A 21,016-nucleotide genomic window follows, 5' to 3' on the forward strand; every position below is an offset into this window, starting at 1 on the left:
TGAGCGGAAAAAAAAATGCAAGAAATGAGAGGAATTTGATCGGAATAAAAAATGCAGGAAATGAGCGGAATTTGACATGACCAAACGAGCGGAAACATTGAAATTCCAGAAACAGGGAAAGTATGTACACAAAGTATGTATAAAAGTTCAGGTAAATTTACTTGAACCCAATTTCAGGTAAATTTTCACCTGAACAAGTTCAGGCGTGGTTATCTGAAAAATTTTACATTGAGCAGTGAAAACTAGTATTCCTGCAAAAATAGACCTCTGGAAAATTGGTTTTCACAAATACAGAAGCGGTAACGACATATGGTCCTCATTAGCTTCCATTTCTTTAAAGTCTTTCAGAATCAGATTGATATTCCTTTTAGTTCGAACTAATTCCATTTTCCTACATAAGCACTGCTTCAAAACCCTGCCAGTCGAACTAAAGTTTATTAGTTTATTTTAGGTACATGTTTCCGAAACAGGGCTTCCGAAAAAGTTCGACAATGAGAATAGTTGGAACATTATGTGCAGTCGCACATAAACGAACCTCCTTGTTTCATTCTGGTTTTAATCTTTATTATATTTATTATTATATTTATGACATTATTATACTTTTATTATTATTTTATACTTTGTCTGGTCTGTTTAGTGTTTCTGTTTTGGAGAGAGCTTTTCGAGCCTAGTTTTTTTAGCTAGCTCTGCTCAATTCTCCTATAGTTGTTTGTTTGTAACTCCGCCGTAGCCGGTCCCCAGCCCGGTTGAGAAAAGGAGGAGGGGAACACACCCAAAACATACTGGAAAATCTCAAAGAGTTGTTCGTTAGTTCAACTGTAGATTTTTTCCGACAGTATTTAACCTATTTCAGCTCTCGAAACGTCCTCTGATCAGACAAAAGTGCGGTCGAAACGTCTCTCCGATCATTTCTTGCATTTTTTTTCCGCTCAAATTCCGATCATTTCTTGCATTTTTGATTCCGCTCAAATTCCGCTCATATCTTGCATTTTTGATTCCGCTCAAATTCCGCTCATTTCTTGCATTTTTTATTCCGCTCAAATTCCGCTCATTTCTTGCATTTTTTATTCCGCTCAAATTCCGCTCATTTCTTGCATTTTTTTTCCGCTCAAATTCCGCTCATTCCGGTCAAAAAAATGTAAGGGCTTTGAGCGGAATTTGCTAAACTGTCCGCTCAAATTCCGCTCATTTCTTGCATTTTTTTTCCGCTCATTCCTCGGCCCGGGCTTGTTTACATTCTTACAAGATTCACGCCAAACAATTTAAATTTTTACACGATCCCAACAAGGCTTTACGTAATTAACTTTTTATTTCTAGATTTTTACAAGATTCTTCTAGGACGCTGTTAAATGTTTAAGACGTTAATAAACAAAATTTTACTAGCCGTTATAAAATCTTACAAGGTTTTTACAAGATTTTACAAGATTAAATTTTACACGAACCTTAGAAGATCTGCTCTATCTTGCAAGGCTAATTCTATCTTGCAAGATCTTACTAGATTAATATTTTGTGCAAGAACTTTACAAGATATTGCATGCTTAACTTGGTTTCAACTCGCGATTCTATCACATCGACCAGTCGTCCTCGCTAGGGACGATAACTTCGTCACAAGTGAGCCAAAGTTGAAAAATACCACCTTGAGACAGCATGCCTCCGAATCCTTAAGGATGGACACAATTGTCTGTGTCAATTTGCCACTCATCACCCCGAGAGATGTCTCGGACTCATCCAATTCCTCCTGTCTCATCAGACTCTTGGCTGTCACGGAGGCCAGAACCTTCATCTGGGTACATATAGACTCCACTGGTTCAATCGTCCGGATTAAATTTGGTCCCAACCTTTGAAAAAATAAATAATGAATAAAATAAAATATTTTATGGCTAACAGGCAGCAAAAGCTCGGTTTTTTAACCCCAGCAGAAAAGTTTGGTGGCAGAGAAAATCAGGGCTGAATCAGTCTAGAGACATTCTGTTTTTCAGGATGGCCAGTACCCTGATCATTTCACAATTTACACTGCCCAGTCGTGATGTATGAGCATAATTTATTGCATGAAAAATGATGTGTTCAGCTTAACTCCAGCCGAAAAAGTTTGCTTTATAAGCGATTCGAACTTTCGCGTGAGTGTTTTTGTAATATTTAATTTGCATAGCAAGTCCCAACCACTCAGCTAAATGGGTTTTGTGGTAATTGCTTACAAACTAGCTGATGTATAAATAGTGTATTTAATACTATAGTAATTACCAGTTATAAGCTACAAAAGTATGACTTTATTATGCTCCGACTTAAATTTGGGGTATGAGTTTTTTTTAAGAGTATACAGGATAAGTTAAATCTGGGTGAACTCTATGACCCCAATATAATCATCATGAAGAAAAATTGTATATATAGGAAACTTAAAATGTTCTGCAGATGCAATTTCTCATAACTGATATAAGTTTTTACTCTTGAAATGCTCTGGTTCAGCGCTGACATGCAGTGAGACTCAAGTCCGGGATTGAACGCAAAAATGCATCAAATTACAGGAATTTGAGCGGGAAAATGCAAACATAGCAAGCAGTTTGCCAGAAAATAGCCGCAATAGCATCGTAGATCTGCAGTCTCAATAAAAATGTGAAGAAGGACGAAAAAAAATTAAATTAAACGCTGAGGTTTTTTATTCTGATTAAGAATCTAAATAATTTACTGCTGCTTCTTTTAGCTGCCCTTAAATAACCTTCCACTAGAGTGACACGCAATCACTTGACAGTATCTCTTTGAGTTAATGTCAGGAAAAATCAAAGTCAGAGTGGGGATGTCATTTTTGAGTGAAGTATATCACATGTGACCAAAAATTTAATCACCCAACTGAACATAGTGCAGATCAATTGAACAATGCCCAGCAAATAAAGCAAAATCAAAAGTTGAGAAACTGAAAAAATCAAACAACCTAAACGACGTAATCATTGCTAGGACTGTAGAAGCTTTTACGTTAAAGTACAAATTTGATGAGTTTTAATGTTTCATATTAACCTATGCACAAAAATGGCATGGAAGAGGTTTATCGGCCAAAAATCGAGAAACATGACAAAATAATCAAAAAATTTAAAGAGTTTCCAAAAGTTAAAGATAATTTTCTAATTTCGCAATGTTAAAATCTTCAAAACCATTTTTTTCTCTTTGGAGTCTCTCTTCTGTAACCCATCTGTTAGACATGAACAAAATGGCCCGAAAAGATTGACAAACTTAGAAAGTGACATAAAAAATCAAAAAAAATTGAAAACATTTTAAAATTTTTATGAATTGTTAAAATTTAGTGATATGATAATCTCTTCAGAACCATTTCCATTTCACTGCCTACAAAGGATATCAAGGAATTTCTTGAGCCTTAAAAATTTTAGTGGCTGAAAAAAATTTATATACCGAGAACATGACATTAGTTTTCAGAAATTTTGAACAAAAAATTGCAAAAACTTTGCTTATTAAAATGTTGAAATTAATTCCATAACCACTAAAGACTATGCAGCAGCCTATTATCGGACCCTGGATGAGGTTTTATGGTAACCGAGGCAGGAAAATCTCAAAACTTGACAAAAAAATTTTAAAAAAAAATTGAAAAAAAATTAGCTCATAAAGTGGTTATAAAAAGTAATTATGACATGCAATTGACCTCAACCAACTTCAAACAACGTCAATTTAAGACTCTTCACACAAAAAAGTGACGCTAAAGCGCAAGAAATGCGCTTAAAACTCTTAAAAATAACCTTTTAACCTTGAATTAAACCACATCCGCCACAGCACTCTAAAGGTTTGACCAACTACTAAAGTCAGTTTTGAGCCTCTAATGAAACTTAACGCACATTGGGCTTTCCCTGTTTATCGCGTTTTGAAATAACGGAGTCAATGGAAAGTGTGTGGAAAAAAATATGAAAAAATCATAGCATCAAAAACAATCTAAAGAATTCTTAGATTGAGGTTGCTTAGTTCAGCAACATCAATCTAGGAGAGTCAAGAAACCCCTGACCTCAAAAAGAACAAAAAAAGGAATCCAGTTCTCAAATTTTCACAAGACCTAGTGCTTTAACAATACCTAAAAATTACTGAAAACGTTGACTTCATACGTACTATGAACGATTACATAATACAACAACCTTATGGGAATCAATGACAGATAAGGCAAAAAAAAGCAAATAACTAAAAAAAATTTTGAAAATCAGAAATTAATTTTGCTGGGATCATAAATATGCCCCACTGGAAGATCGAGGAAGATTGATCGTTGTTCTTGAGACTAAGTAAAAAGACCACAACAAAAATACTTAAGACAAAAAAATCCAATGTTTCCGTAAAAGCAGTTCTCATTTAAAGACAACTGCTGCAAGCTCAAGTTATTAATCAATTTCACTTGTTACTCATTAGCAAGCAAGGACAACTCCTATTAATGAGATTAAATGGTAAAACACAAATAAGTTTAACAAATGATAACAAAAATCAAAAGTTCAGTTTCTTTTTAAATTGAAAAGCGCATAAGTCAAAAACCAGTTAAACAGTTGATACAACAGTTAAAAAGTTCAACAGATATAAAAAGATAAGAAAACAAAAAGAACACGAAACCTTCTCAAAACTGAAAAATGTCTCAAAACTATAGGCGGAGAACAAGTAGTGTCGGAGTATTTAAAACTGCCGCTAGCCATAAACTCAAAAATCTAATTAGGCTCATTTGTGCTGCATTTGTAAACATAGACACTGTTCTTTTTGATAGTACCTGATATGACAACTGAGATAATATTAAAAAATGGTCAAACATCGCATTTTATATCAGCAAAAAGTGTCAAAAATAAAATACCTTAACTGCCCTTCAATGGGATTAATCCATTTAAAAATAGGCTCAATTAGAAAGATAAATACTATAATAATAGCGTTGAAGTGAAAAAAACCTGAAGCAAGCAGTTAAAATGCACCACAAGAAAAAAAATTTGCTTTCAAAAACCCAGAAAATGTTCAAACACCTAATTCTAACTCCACTTTCAAGATACTTTAAAAGTGATGAAATACATTTTGCAGGGAGTTATATTACGCCGCACTGGAAGATCGATGAGAATTTATTGTTGTTCTTGATATAAAATGTAAAGACCACAAGAAAAAATTTGAAGACAAAAAATCACAATTTCCATAGAAGTAGACGTCGGAAATTAAGAAATGATTGCTCTGAGCTGAAATCATCATGGAAATTCACTGAATACTCATTAGCAAGCAATTCCAACTTCTATTGATGAGATTAAATGATTAAAAAAGTAATAAGTTCAACAAATGTAAACAAAATTTAAAAATTCATTTTTTTAAGTAAATCGCCCAAAGTCAAAGAAACATTAGTTAAAAAGTGAAACAAATAGTTTCTTTAATTTATGCATTTGTAGCAACCGATAAGTGTTGTTATGCAGGTGACTAAAAAAAATTAGAAAGCAAATTAGGCAATAAAAACTCGTAAAACCTCCAAAATTGTATAATATTTTCTGAAAAAATGATAGTCAAAGTCATCGAAACAATTAGCTTTGAACTGAAACAAATAAATTGAGAAGAATAATTTGTAATGTCAACTTGTCCCTAATTATTTTAAATGACAAGACAACAAAAAAAAACATACTCTAAACTAGAAAGCCATTAAAATATTATGAAAACAAGTAGTGTCAGGTTCTTTAAAACGACCACTTGCCATAAAATCAAAAACCTATTCAGGTTTATTAGTGCTTCATTTGCAAACATAGATAATGTTATTATTGATACCACATGATACGACAACAGAGATAACTTTAAAAAATGGTCAAACTTTGAGTTTTTCAATTACATTTTATTACAGCAAATAAGGTCAAATTTACAAAAAAAAAACATAACTGCTCTTCAATTAGATTTATCTAATTCAAACAAGTGCAAATAGAAAGCCTAAATAATATCTTTATAGCGTTCAAGAAAATGAAAACCTGAAATCAGCAGTCAAATTGCAACTCGAGAAAAAATTTCGCTTTCAGAAACCCCAAAAATGATCAAATACCTACTTCTAACTCCACTTTAAAGATATTTTAAAAGAAATAAAATACCATTCGCTGGTACTATAATTACGCCGCACTGGACGATCAATTAAAATATGTTGCGAACAAAAGTGTCAAAGTCTTCAAAACCACCACTAGCCATAAACTCAAATATCTAATTAGATTCATTTGTGCTTCATTTGCAAACATACTTACTGTTATTATTGATACTACGTGATACAACAGAGATAATATTGAAAAATACAGTCTGTGACAGCAAATATTGTCAAATTTAAAAAGACTTAGCTGCACGTTAGTTAGATGAATTCAATTCAAACAGGCGCCATAGGAAAACATAAGTAATTACTTAATAGCAAGGGAAAATAACCTAAAACTAGCCGTCAAACTGCCGCAAGAGAAAAAAATTGCTTTCCAGAACCTCAAAGTTGTTCATATACCTACTTCTAATTCAATTTTACAGATTGCCTGAAAAAAATTACGCTCCAAACCCACCGGTTTTTCAGGTATCTTTACAACTCCAACGTTATTAAAATCAGCCCTCTAATTTTACCGCTCATTGACGTCAAAGAAGCCAAAAAAGTATGCGCAGATCATTAGAAAAAGCATAACCTGAAGACGGCAGAAGCATTTCATTGTCTCCAGAAGCCTTTCATTAATTCATCTTGGAGCCTTGAAAAGTTTCATCGGCTCATAAAGGTTGATAAACTAGGAATTTGATAATAATTTTCAGAATATTTGAAAAAAAAATCTAAATTTATCAAAACATTGCCAAAAATGTTTCATTAAAAATTTGAATTTCATTGCCACTAAAAAATTTTCAGCAGCCTACTATCAGACTCTAGGGATGGTTTTATGGACGTTGGGGCAGAAAAAAACTTACTTTTCATTTGAAAAAATTCAAAAATATAGCTCATTTATGGCTAGCAAATGACCGCAAACAACTCTGAAAAATGTCCATTTGAAAGTGAATAAATGAAAATGTGTCAAAAAAAGAAAGAAAGATGCACCAGTTTGGGCAGATAACTCTTATCATGGCCATTTAACCTTGAAAAAAGGCAATGCCAGCGACTCTAAAATTTTGACAGACTCTAATGAAACTTAACGCTTGCTGGGCCTACCCTGTTCATCCCGTTTTGAAATATCAAAGTCAATGATAATTTTTTGAGGTTGTGTGAACAGCAGCAACAATCTAAGAGAGTCATCGACACCCCTGAACCAATATATGCACGAAAAAAGAGAAAACACAATAACTACTGGAAAAATTTGTCCAACCTTTAGTGCTTTAAGAACAACGAAAAATTACCGAAAAATTACTGAAAAATTAACTCTATGTGTACTTAGAAAGATTACAAGAACGAAAAACTTACGGGAATCAATGACAGACAAAGCAAAAAAGAACCAAAAAAAAAGGAAAATGTGCAAAATTTAGAAATTTTGAAAACCAGTGGTGCCTTAACCAAAACAGATCAGAAAAATTCAAAAAAGATTAAAAAAAAACTCAGTAAATAAGTTCCTTTTTACCTCATTAGCAATCACAGATACTGTCAATATTGATACTAGGTGATAGGACAACAGAGATACTGTGAAAAAACTGGTCAAACATCGTATTTTCATTTACACTCGCTTCTCGTTGATGAGATTAATCAATTTCAAATAGGTGCCATTAGAAAACTTGAGTAATACCTTAATTTCAAGATCTGTTTAGATTTTTTCTGTTTTTTTCTACGTCAATGAAAAGTTACTTTAGAGTGGTGATTATAATAACGCTGGAGTGGTAAAGAGACCAAAAAATGAGCTGGTTTGAAGCGTGCTTGTTTTCAAAAGTATCTTTAAAGTGGAGTTGGAAGTAGGTATTTGAACAATTTAGGGGTTTTTGAAAGAGAATTCTTTTATCGTGCTCCAAATGGATTGCTGGTTTCAGTTTTTCTTCTCTCGTCATTCAAGAGAAATAAATTTGCACCCGTTTTTTTCTTGACTAGTGTTGCTCTGCCAACTATATATAGCGAGTTGAGTGTTTTGTTTAGATATGCAAGCCAATTAATGTTTGATTTTGATCTGCAATCCCTCGCTTGCAATAGTTGTTTATAAGAAAAAAAATCTTGCATAGGACGGAAGAGTGTTGTTGCTATTTAAAAGCCTGCGGATATCGACCGCAAGAATGAGAACATTCTGTTGATAGAGAAACTTTGTTACCAAAGACGATCACAGACTTGTTTTTTTTGTCAACAAATAGACTAAGTCTTGATAACTCTTGTTTCTTGTCGTATTCACTCCCTATTAAAACTCTCCAATGAGTATCGTTGACCTGATTGATACTTGATCACTGTTCTTTTTTTCATATATAGTTTAAAATGGACAAGGTTGGCACTTCAATCTTTTTTATTGACTTGCGGAATTAGATTCACCTTGCTGGTGCTTCGTTGTTGATCCGTTCGATTTTCATTAATTGTTGGATTTGGCACTCTAGGGTTTGAAACTTTGAATGTCGGAAAAAATCTGGAAAGTATCAATTCTACCACTTTTTAACAAGTTGAAGTTAACCCAAATGGTGAATTGCTAAATAGGTTAACATAGGACCACAAAGACATAATAACTGCTAATTTTTCTTTTAAGGAACTGAGCTTCAATAAACCTCAAAATGAGATTTCAATAAGCACAATTTTTGAATTCAATCTCATTGTTAGTAGTTTTCACTCCATTTATGCAGCTAGTAGTGTTATTCGTATATCAAATTAACACCTTTGTTAGGTTGTAGATGAAGATGTCCACATAATGTGAATAAATTTGAGCGGCGTCAGTTTACTTTTGCAGTTTGATGTCAAGTAAAAGTTGTAAGCAGTTTCGAATTTTGATCGAATTGTCTATACCAACAACAGAGTTAATTGCAAACCAATTTTTAAAAGAATTCGATATAATTTTGAAGTTGATATCGTAATCAGTACTTACGTTGCGGAACTGATTTATTTATAGTGGAGTAGTTAAAGGCTGAGTTTGACGTTGTGCGATATTCACATGCCAATTAAAGTTTTTACCATGTATATCGTCCGAACAGATCATTAACAAATAGCTTGCACTTTTTTATTGTAGTGTTGTTTTGCTTGTTATGCTAATCTAATCCTACTGTTTAGATTGCCCTTGATTAAAGTCACTTTCTAAATAGTCTGAGATCCAAAGTAATTTTGCGTTTCATTGAAAATATGTCTCATCTTAATTCTTAGTGGCATTTTTTGCGAAATTTGTTTTTGAAACTTTTGGCGATTTTGTTTTTTTAAACCTCCGTATATTAATCAAAATTGAAATCGCAAACATAATAAAATAAAATCAAACAGATGCTGATTGTTTTTCTGTGAAGCCTCGATAGCAACAAATTATTAGTTATTAGAAATTTTAAGAAAAAGATTATATAATAGTGCAAAAACAAACATTTAGATCTGTTAGTCGTTGTTATCAGTGGATAGTTATCCTGAAGGATTGAACTTGCATGTACCCAAAGCATTAGATGTTGCAAAACTATCAAAACAACCAATCAGTGGTTTTGCATTAATTGAAGCTATTTTTAATGATTTTTAGTGTAAAAAATCTGCTGCTTATTTGAAAAAAAATGCGACAGCAAACGCCAATTATGAATTCTGTAGCCGTTTAAATTGAACTGAGTTTTGAATTTCGAATTGGGGGAATAGCAAGCGAACTTAAGAAAAGCATTTCTTACTTTCTCTGATCCAAACACAGTCTGGCCACAATTCGGGCGAACGACACAATGAGCATTGTGTTTGTACAAATGTCAGTCACAGCCTGTTCCAAACTCTTTCCAGCCTGGAACATTAAGCAAACTCATATTAACCATAACGTCAAGTAGATTTCTGTTCTGGTCAAGTCTAATTTCAGTACTGATTCAGAACTATGATCTTGTTAAATTTTACTATGATCAGTAGTGTGCATGTCTAGCCCGGGTCGAGAAATTTTCCGAAAACTATGAAAGAAATGCGCTGATTTTTCAGAAAAAAATCAACCCATTTCTCACAAAGTTCCAGCGCATTTCAAAGCATTTCAATGCATTTCAGCGCATAATTATGTAAACCCTTTCGCTCGGCAAAGTTTTGCCATGCCTGAATCTAAGCCCTGGACAAATTGAAAGACTTGCAAGACTTGCTTTTATGCTTTTAGACCTACCTCATAGTAAAAACTATAAATATAGCTGGCAGATTACCAGAAAATAGCCGCAATAGATTCGTAGTTCTGCAGTCTCAAAGAAAACAATAAAAAAGACAGACCAAAAAAACTCGTCTTTTCATTGAAGGTTGATATGTTGTATTTTGTTTAAAAATCTGTATAAGTTTTTCCTGTCTCTATTAGCTGCTCTCAAATAACCATCATTTAGAGTGATACACACCCATTTGACCTTATCTCTTTGAATAAAAGTAAATAGAAATCAATTTCAAAGTGAGGAAGTAAGTTTTATGAGTGAGGTATGTCAAGTGTGACCAAAAAATTAATCACGCGAATGAACAGAAAAACTCGCTCCACTAAGAGCGAAAAATGAGGTCACTCACGCACATCAATTGGAATTGCTTGAGCGAATGAACAAAAAGCAGATTTGAAGTGGTTGTGACGTCAAATGGTCGTAACAAAAATCGCGAAGACGAAATAAAAAACAGGGCAAGTACTGACGTACAATTTTAAAAAAATGTAAAAAATTTTCATTGAATAAAAAGAAAAAAAGACCTAAAACGAACTCTGAATGGATCGGAAAAACCATTTAGAAAAAAAATTCGATCCAAAAATTGAAAAAACAGTAAAAATCAAGGTGAAATTGCAGCATGTGAAAAAAAAAACCACCAGCGAGAAAGCGAATTTTTGTTCAAACACCGTTTTCTCACACACTTTAAATTTAGAGCAAAAAATTTCACGCCGCAAAACCCCTCGCTTTTTTCACTCCACTTCCGGTTTCGGCGTGACCAAAATCACTACTCCAATTTGACTTCAAAAATCACGAAAATGTGTGAACAAATCTTAAAAAAAAAGACAGCGCCCCAATACAATTCAAATTCTTTGAATTGTAAAAAGGACTTCTCCAATACTCCTCTTCGAGTCGTAAAAATGACAGCGCCCCAATACAATTCAATTTTCTTGAATTGTAAAAAACTAATAGAAGGCCAATAATTGCCCCAGCTATAGCTGTGCGGCTATTAATATAAGACTTGAATTCAGACTTGAATACAGGTACCTGGTAACAGATTTTCAGATTACTCATTATTTTATAATAATAAACGACGAAAACGAAGAAACCGATGATCATCAATACTAACTGACAGTAAACGACACATTTTAAATCCAAAACCGATTAAACAGAAAAATTGACTAAAATATACATTTTGCGTCGGTTTCGCTGCTTTTTTAACACGTGAAGCGCAAATGCAGTGTAATCAAGAATATAATTTAGATTAAGTCTTAACTAAATGTCAGCTCTATACAACAGATATTAGAACTATTCTGTTTCGCCCCCACCCCTCCCCCCCCCAGTGTTTTTATGCACCCAATTACAATTAGGTGTTGTTATATAGCACCTTACTATGTCAAAAAAAATACGTGCGCCTGGGCGCGTAAGAATTACTTGCCCGCTAGAATTTTCCGAGGAACTAAAACAATTGTTTTCCTCCGTTTGATTGCTTTTAATCAATTAAACTAACATTTGGGGTGGCACTTGAGATCTGAGCGACTTCTCGTAATTTGCAGACAATAATTTTTGCTGCCCTCGTGACGTCATTATTTCCTTTATTTTGCATACCGAGATCATTGTTTTCTTCAGCAGTGTCAAAGCTTGGAGATTTCGAAGTTTTTCCGGACTTATCTTGCGACTTTTGGTTCTTGAACTCTGCGGAATTGTTCAGAACGGCCTTCTCTTCGTTGAAATTCGATGCTTCTACCCCAACTCCGTCAAATTGAAGCCCCAACAGCTCCTCTAGATTTTCGGCACAGATCTATAAAGCAACAAGAACGGAAAAACTGTGAATGACAGAAATGCAACTGAGGCCGCATGATTTTGGCAATAGAAATATTAAATTTGCAACTAAATGGCTATAGCGGATCTCTATCACGTTTAAGAACGACGATACCTCATTTATCATATCTTTAACCTTGGTTGATATTATTTTGAACAAAAACGACGATGCCGACCAAAAAACATTGTGTCTTTTGTCGTCTTCATTAGAAAATAGTTGATGATACAAACAACCTCGTATGTTTAAAAAATAAGATTTCTAAACTAGGGTTGACATTAACAGACAAAGTATTTTTTCAAAAAAAAAATCTTTCCTTAAAGGAAGATCTCAATGCGATAAAATAGGCTCCAAGATGTCAAAAAAGTTTTTCCGTTGATCATGAAGTACTCCAAGGCACAGTTTTAGAACCATTAAATTTTGTTTTATACCTTAACAACTTCGCCGAAGAAAAATCAAAGATGACTTTGAGATTTTACATTCTGCAGATGATATCATTATTTTATGTCAATATGAACCAGTAAAAAAATGCAGAAAAAATAAAAATTATTGGAGACAGACAGGTAAGTAAAAAAAAATCAACTGCCTTTGAATGCTGATAGAAAAGAGCTACTGTATTTCTCTGCCAGGGATGAAGTAGAACCAAAAGTTACATTTATAAGGAACTTAGAGAATTCTGCTGCGAAGTGTCTTTATTTAGGAAAACACCTTGACCCCATTTTGTCATTCAAAGTACATCTAAATCTTGTTTTAAGAAAAAAAGCTCCTGCCATTCGCTCACTATATCTGATAAGAAACCATTTACCTTTGTAGGTACTGCTGCATGTTTTCAAATCTGTAGTCCTCAATCATTTGTCAATCAGTCCTCTCTCATTTCTTAGTTTTTTTACAAATATTGTCAGCAAAAAACATACTACGATTAAATGGAGAATTTAACTGGGGCTTTACAGTGTGCTTTATGCGTCGTACGATTGATCATTGTCGTGCTCTTTTTCTCGAATCACATGTTCAACCTGCTGATTGAATTACTTTAAACTTTAGTATTATGAAACTTCTCAAAGACCTAAATCGGATTATCACATCAGGAAATTTTACAAAATGTGCAAACCACATACAGTTAAAACAAAACAAAAACTGCTGATAATAAGAATGCAAAACTATACTAAGCATAGTAAGAGATCATTATGATTGCAGAGCAAACAAATGTTGATCAAGTCATATTTTAATGTAAAAGCAATAGGGCAAAATTCTTTTCAAAGGTACTTTAACTGAGTTCTGGCCATGTCAGCATCAAAATATACCAATAGCCAGACCATTAAGTTTATTTGGTTCTTATTCTCATATATAGAAAAACGAACAGCTTGATGGGTAACATTAATCAATAATCAGAAGATAAAAGTCTAATTTAGATTATTCAGTATACAATCTTGATTATTCTGAAAGCACTTAAACTTTAACCTTTTGGCTATATCATTAGTTCACTTTTTTGTAAAAAAGTATATTTGTAGTAAAAGTTACATGAAATTGAAATTTCAAAAGAATGCCAATCATAGACGGTATTTTTGAGCTTTGTCCACTGAATTCTTTTTAAGGATTATGCAAGAAAACACAGTGAGCTGAAAAATGTTGTGGCAAAAATTCACATGATCGAAAAAATTAGCTGTTGTTCGCCAATACTTTTCATGACCAAAATTAAACATTACGGTTGTTAACATGTGCGGACATCCATGACAGTCAGCAAAATTTGCTCAAATTTGCCTCAAGTTTCAAAATATCATCAGAATTGTTCTTGATATCTGTTTGTGAACGAGCACAGACAACAGTACCTAACCGCGAAATTTAACAACTTGTCAAAATTGACTGAAACGAAAGAAAGCCAAAATGATTGTTTGCAACTACCCATATCTCTGCTCGCAAAAATAAATTAAACCTCTGAAAAGGGTCTTAAATATTTATCATTTGAATTAGAGCAGCTATGGTTTAGAATAATTGAATGTTCAGAATCTTGGACATGCGTCAAATTTATCCGTGAAAATCAGGCAAGTTCCCTATTTTATTTCCACACTTAATTTACTTGTTTTTCATCTTCATTAGAATTGTGTGAAAGTAAAAACTGATGAGGATATATACTGTATTGTCACTGTTGTCTGCAAAACAACAAATACTCTTCAGAGCGCATTTTGAACTTTTGTCAAGCAATGAAACTTGAGTTGTGCTTACTTGAAATGACAGAATTCAAAAAGTGAATAGTAGAGTTAAGTTTTTGCGTTCCTGAGAATCGACACAGAAAAATTGAGGTTTATACTTTGAGATTCTTTCCAGAAAAACAGTAACAATGCACCCTAAAATCTTTTCCGTGATTGATCCCAAGCCATTCATAAAAGTTGTTTTGCACCACCAAAATTATGGTCGACCTAGTTTACACAGACAAGAATATTAAAAGTGAGAGCTACTATAACTAATACTTTAGAGCAAAAACTGCGTTATTTATGGGCCATGTTGCTGTGTTTTATTTATTTCACTATTGGCTGAGCTATGGAGACTGAATCAGCGCAACTATTATTATGCTATCCAGGTCGCACTTTACAGTGACGCGTTTTTCGCGAACAAGATGACCGACGAAGAGGCTTAGTCTGCTCCTCGAATGACCTCAAATTTTTCTGAGCTAGTTAATATCTTAATTAATTGGGGTTAATTGTGTAATTGAGAACATCTTGTCAGTGAACGGGAAAATCTCTATAAGCAGCAACCTAAGCGTAATCAATGCAACGGTAAAACAGTAGCTTTAACTACATCCAGCAGCGTTGAGGTGGATAATTTAAGAATTTTATGCAACTAATATAGTACATTGCAAATATTTATCTAACCAGATTGAGACTTATAAATATAAAACGACTGACTTGGGGCTACTCGCTCAGGAACGACAAACGTGGGCAAATAAATTTCGAGACAGCTTAGTTTAAAAATTTTTAAGGCTGGAAAGCGATTACGTTATTTTTAAAGTGTTAAAAAGTCACTCAAATGGTCAAGGAGTATTCGAGTCAAAAAGGCAAAGCGTCAAGCAAAATCTTTGCATAAAAAGGCAAACATGTTTACAACCCAGGTGTTGGTCGAGACCCAAATTGAGCTATGATCAGACCCAATCGAGCGCACACCCCTGTGTTCCCAGACCGAAATTACAGGGTCTGGAAAGCGGTTCGAGCGCACAATAGTCTGGACCATGGTCTGATTTCGGTTTGATCAGAGGTCAATTCGGTATGGAAGGTCTGATCACAGTCTTTATAGTCTGGACCATGGTCTGGGTTCGGTCTGATCAGAGGTCAATTCGGTCTGGAAGGTCCAAGTCATATATGGTGACCAGGAGAACTTGGCAACCATATACCTGACTTACGAAATTTCAATGTAAGGCTGAAAAAGCGTAAAATAAGTGCCTCTGACATATTGTGGTTGTGAAAGGTATCTGCTGAAGCTTTGAAAAAACTTCGAGTTCGTGGTTTCTTGGCAACCATATACAAGAGCATGCACATTCATGGTTCTTACATGTACCATAAAATTTTATGGTCTTGGATATGGTTGTCAAGAATTTTTTGAAATCTAATTTTTTTGAAGTAAGACATTTAAGGAATGATATATAAGTTCAAGGGTCACAAATACATTGGATTTCTAGATAGATCTATATATAAAAAGAGTGAATCAGTGAAATTGCTTTAGCATTTAAATCTATTTACACAAAATTTTGCCTTCCGATCAACAAAAAAACTCAATTGAAGTTAATTGGAATTCAGGCGTTGTAAAAAATATTGTTGATTGGACAACGTCATTGTTTTTTGCCGTATTTCGATTCTTTCTAGTCACAGATTTTGAAAATCAATCATCTGGCAAATAGGATTACCAGGGCAAATATGAACACTTTAGGACCAATAAGTAAAACATGGAGAAGTTGAGCGGCACAGAGCTTGAATACGGGTTACTCGTATTGGATTCATACATTACTGCTCGGGTTTCTAAGGGAAAATTATTGTTTTATTTTATTTTTAATGCTGCACCAATATTCAAAAAGTTTGGAATTGGACATTTTTGACAAAAAGATTCGTGAAAACTCGGAGGTTTGTGGCAGAGCAAATTAGCGCCGAATCGGTCTCTAGACATTCTGTTTTTTTGGATGCCAGCACTCTGTTCATTTCTTCCTAAACTGACTAGACTTGATTTTCGAGTAAAATTCAGTTCCTGAAAAATAGCAGGTTCAACGTAAACCAAGACAAGGTTTGCTTTACATGCGATTCGATCTTCTGCGTGGGTACTTGTTTCATTTAATTTGCGTAGCAATTCGTAACCACTAAGGTAAATGGGCTTTGTGGTAACTACCTACAAAATAGTTGAAGTTTAAAAGGTGTGTACACTACTATAGTATTTACCAGATATAACCTACAAAAGTATGACATTACTCTGCGCAGACTTCATTTTGGGGTATAAGTAATTTTCAGACTATAGAGGATAATTTTAGCCGGCTCGATTTCTATGGCCCCAAAGTAATCATAATGAAGAAAAACTGCACATGAAGAAACTTGAAAAATTCCGAAGATGCAATATTTCCGAAATTCAAGAAGTTTTTTTTTCTGAGAAGTGCTGGTTCAGCGCTGAAAGTATGTGAGACTCAAGTCTGGGAGGATTGATTCTGGCGTGAAATTTTTTAAAGAAAAAGAACACGTTGCTTGATTTACCTTCTCTTTGTCTGACATCTCTTTTTCTCTCTTATCTTGCAAAATTTATCGCAGAAACAACTAATCTTGCAAGATTCTTCCGGAGAATAAATTAGTCATGCAAAATTTTTGCAGAAAAAGACCCAGATTTTTTCAGCAAACATTTACTGCAAAAAAAATTCTTTTCTTGCAAAAATTATGTGCATGCTCTTGCCAAGCAGTGTCTCTTGAATTTTTTACATTCAATTGTTGAAGCTTCAAAATTTTTTCAGTTTGAACATATGTCGTAGGATAAATTAGGAACCAGAACACGGCCCTTTTGTTTTTTTGCACTGATTTTTTCTTCTTAGATTGGGCCGTTTTTTCTAGCAAAAAGATAATCACGCAATATTTTTGAAAGATCTTGCAAATAAAGATTTTTATTTTTGACTAGGGTTGTTTTCAGATACATGGTTTCAACGGTGTTTTCACCTGGTGAAAAGTTGTGAAGTGTCGTCTGTAAACACTTATTGGTATGTCATTATCATGTCTCACAAAGACCTCATCAGCAATCATAGAGAGTTTTTGGTTTGACACATGTTTAAAGTTGTTCTGTAGTGTTCAAGATATGGGACATCTAAGAAAGGTACCTGGCTTTGTTTCTACTCTTTTTTGACAGGGCATTAAAAATATTTTTAGAAAATTATGAGAAGTCCGCAAGTATGATAGTCCCTTTAGTCAAATTTTTGTAGTAACTGTGATCTTAATTAAACCAAAGCTAAAATCAAAACTTGACTTGGTTTGAAAAACTGTTGTCAAATTTGGCGCATCCCAGGTTTAGGTCCAGACCCAATTTGAGCTATGATCAGACTATGCAGACTGAAATGACCTCTGATCAGACTTTCCAGACCAAAGTTAGCTCTGATCAGACCTTCCAGACCAAAATGATCTCTGATCAGACTTTCCAGACCGAAGTTACCTCTGATCAGACCTTCCAGACCAAAATGTCTTCTGATCAGACCGAACCCAGACCACTGTCCAGACTATAGTGCGCTTATGATCAGACCCAAATTCAGACCATTGTCCAGACTATAAACAGACTATGATCAGACCATCTTAACACCATGGTCCAGACTCAAATTCAGACCATTGCCCAGACCTTAATCAGACTATATTCAGACTCAATTGCGCTCGAAGAGGTTATGATCAGACCCAGTTGCGCTCGAAGCTTTTTTGGTCAGACCCATTTGCCTATGCAGCCATTTATGATCAGACTGAACTGCGTTTGCAGTATTTAATTCATCAAAGGATAAATCAACTATAAAAGTATTGCTAAAGAAAACGAAACCAACCGTCGTTGAGAACAATTTCTTTTAGTGTACCGTTTAGTGTATATTTCTGACTCAATGAATGAGTTTAGACAGGTTTCCATAAGACACGTCGTGGTCTCTAGTTAATCAAAATTTCCTCTGAAGGGGACCGGCCTCTGCTATCAGCTGGACTCCTTTTTTCTGATCAGAGCTATCGGACTTTAGATGAGTCTCTGATCGGAACGCTGCTTTATGGCTGCCTCTTGGCAGAGCCAACATCTCTCAGTAAAAAAAAAACAAAAAAGTCAGAAAATTAATGCGCTCGAAGAGGTTATGATCAGACCCAGTTGTGCTCGAAGCTTTTTTGGTCAGACCCATTTGCCTATGCAGCCATTTATGATCAGACTGAACTGCGTTTGGAACCGGTTCTGATCAAACTCACAGTGCGCTCGAAATAATCTGGTCAGAGAAAGATTTTACTTATAAAAAAATCTCCTAATTTTGCTATAATATATTCATTTCAAAAAAATTGATGTTTGCAGTATTTAATTCATCAAAGGATAAATCAACTATAAAAGTATTGCTAAAGAAAACGAAACCAACCGTTGAGAACAATTTCTTTTAGTGTACCGTTTAGTGTATATTTCTGACTCAATGAATGAGTTTAGACAGGTTTCCATAAGACACGTCGTGGTCTCTAGTTAATCAAAATTTCCTCTGAAGGGGACCGGCCTCTGCTATCAGCTGGACTCCTTTTTTCTGATCAGAGCTATCGGACTTTAGATGAGTCTCTGATCGGAACGCTGCTTTATGGCTGCCTCTTGGCAGAGCCAACATCTCTCAGTAAAAAAAAACAAAAAAGTCAGAAAATTAATGCGCTCGAAATAGTCCCAGATCAGACCCAATTGCGTTCGAAAACATTTCTGATCAGACTCAATTGCGCTCGAATTTGCCTCTGATCAGACGAAAGTGCGCTCGAAGAGGTTATGATCAGACCCAATTGCGCTCGAAGTCGCCTCTGATCAGACCCAAGTGCGCGCGAATCCGCCTATGATGAGACTTTTCAGGCTAAAAAACCTCTAATCAGACCATCTCCAGACCATCGTCCAGACTTAGTGCGCTCGAACTTCCTTCCAGACCCTGTAATTTTGGTCTGGGAACACACGGTTGTGCGCTCGACTAGGTCTGATCATGAACCAATTTTGGTCTGGACCTCAACCTGGGTATTTGTCAAAATACAATGAGAGGGTAGCTCTTGCACTTATCTGATGGTATAGTCAGCGCTACGGTAAGAACTCAAAACAACAGCACCAACTATTTGGCTTTAAAAGTACATCTCTTTTTCATCGTGTGTTTTTATCTAAAACTTTAGGTAAAGGCGGAAAGTTAAGCTTACAAAAATAGATTTTGAATTGTTTTCAGACAGCAGTCTCGAATTATGGTCAACTTCTGGCTCATTGTAATCGTGTTCAACTTCCGGTTCAGTGTAGTTGGTATCTTCCGGCAGAGAATTGCTAGGTCCAGACACACCAGATCCTTCTTTTTCCTCAATAATGATATCAAGTGACGATCCCGCATTATGCAGAAGATCATCCGAACCACCGACGATCGAGCAGACTGTTGTTGCATCCCTACAAATGAGAAACGCTTGTAAATTATTCATGATACGAAAAAATTTCAAAAAGAAAAATTGTAACACAATTGCTTTCTCAATTTGAAAAAGCAATTAGCAAAAATCGAAAACGATAAAACTGATCAAGATCTGATTTTCATTTGCACGTTAAATGAGGCACACAGTAAGTATGAAAGAGAAAAAAAAATGTTGATTCGCGGTGCGAATCAATCTATTTTACAAGTGGTTTGATTGGTTTGACTGGCAAACAAATCAATGCTTTTTACATTGAATAACTGATTTCATTGGCGGTTGGCCAATAAACAGAAAACAACAGATGAAGATTTGAAATTCAAATAGATATCAAGAACGACAACTACAAAAGATAACTACGTTCAACGAAAGATTAATCCAATTTGGAAGATTACAACAAAGAGATGAAATGATATGAATAACTGCTGAACAGAAGATTTTTTTTTGCACTCAAACGTGAACAGACAGATGAGAACTAAAAATTTTTATTAAAGAAAAAAAAGAGACAGATGAACAATTAAAAGCAGACATAAACAAAATTATGGAAGAGGTCAAGTTAGAAAGGAAATGTGAGTAATCCAGGTGAGAACAATTTCCGCTTTCGAAACGGAGGGGACACATTTTTCTCCTATTCAGTCTGCTATTCCTTTCAAACTAGGAATAGCAGACTGAATAGCGCTGACTTACTTGATGGTGTGATTTTTTCAATATTCATTATATGGTTGTTCATTCCTTGAGTGCAAATTAACAACTTTGTATTTGCTCCATAGTCTGCTTATGTAGAAACTTTTTGTTGCGTCAAGCTTGCGGAGTGGCATTTTCGTTTCTCGCTAAAAATATGGTTTAATTTGCAACGCGAAGGGCGTATAGTTGCTCTGATTCAGTAAAAAGCGTTTCGCGCTGCGATGTTTGAAGTCAAGTATGGCAACTATAAATTTCCTATCGTAGTTCCTAATTTTAGCTGATAATTGATTCCTTTCGTGGGTTGTATAGTCAACCAGTGCCATGTAGCTGCTCTAATTCAAAAATAATTAGTAAGGGTCTATCAACTCAACGTGGTAATCACTATTGAATGACTTGATGGACTTATGTTCCTTCATTATGGACAACAAGGGTCGGTGTTCAGTGATCTTTGTGAATTTCTGTCCGTACAAATAAAACTTACAATATTAGAAGACATAAACGAATCCTAGTAACTTGAATTCATTTACACTGTCTCTAGTTTCAACAGAATTTAAAAAATGTGACGCAATAAAACCGCTTTCTACCCTTCGTTATCAAATTTCATTAGCCCTGTTATCAAATTTTTGATTTTTTTTATTTCAATAAAATGCATGTTCTTGAGTTCAAAAATTTTGTTCTGAAT

The 21,016-nt window shown here is 34.6% G+C and overlaps 1 protein-coding gene across 1 annotated transcript; it reads right to left on the reverse strand.

Moving 5' to 3' along the window:
- Positions 1 to 1,549: 1,549 nt before the first annotated feature.
- Positions 1,550 to 19,636, reverse strand: LOC142358036 (uncharacterized; the record flags this gene model as incomplete). Its single annotated transcript, XM_075409508.1, has 4 exons — positions 1,550 to 1,838; positions 9,730 to 9,833; positions 11,708 to 11,998; positions 19,402 to 19,636. Coding segments are annotated over 4 exons (919 nt in total), but the record flags the coding sequence as incomplete, so codon positions are not given.
- Positions 19,637 to 21,016: the final 1,380 nt, after the last annotated feature.

The sequence above is a fragment of the Convolutriloba macropyga genome, unplaced genomic scaffold (genome assembly GCF_964194025.1).
Source record: "Convolutriloba macropyga unplaced genomic scaffold, txConMacr16.3 SCAFFOLD_3384, whole genome shotgun sequence".
Classification (NCBI taxonomy): domain Eukaryota; kingdom Metazoa; phylum Xenacoelomorpha; order Acoela; family Convolutidae; genus Convolutriloba; species Convolutriloba macropyga.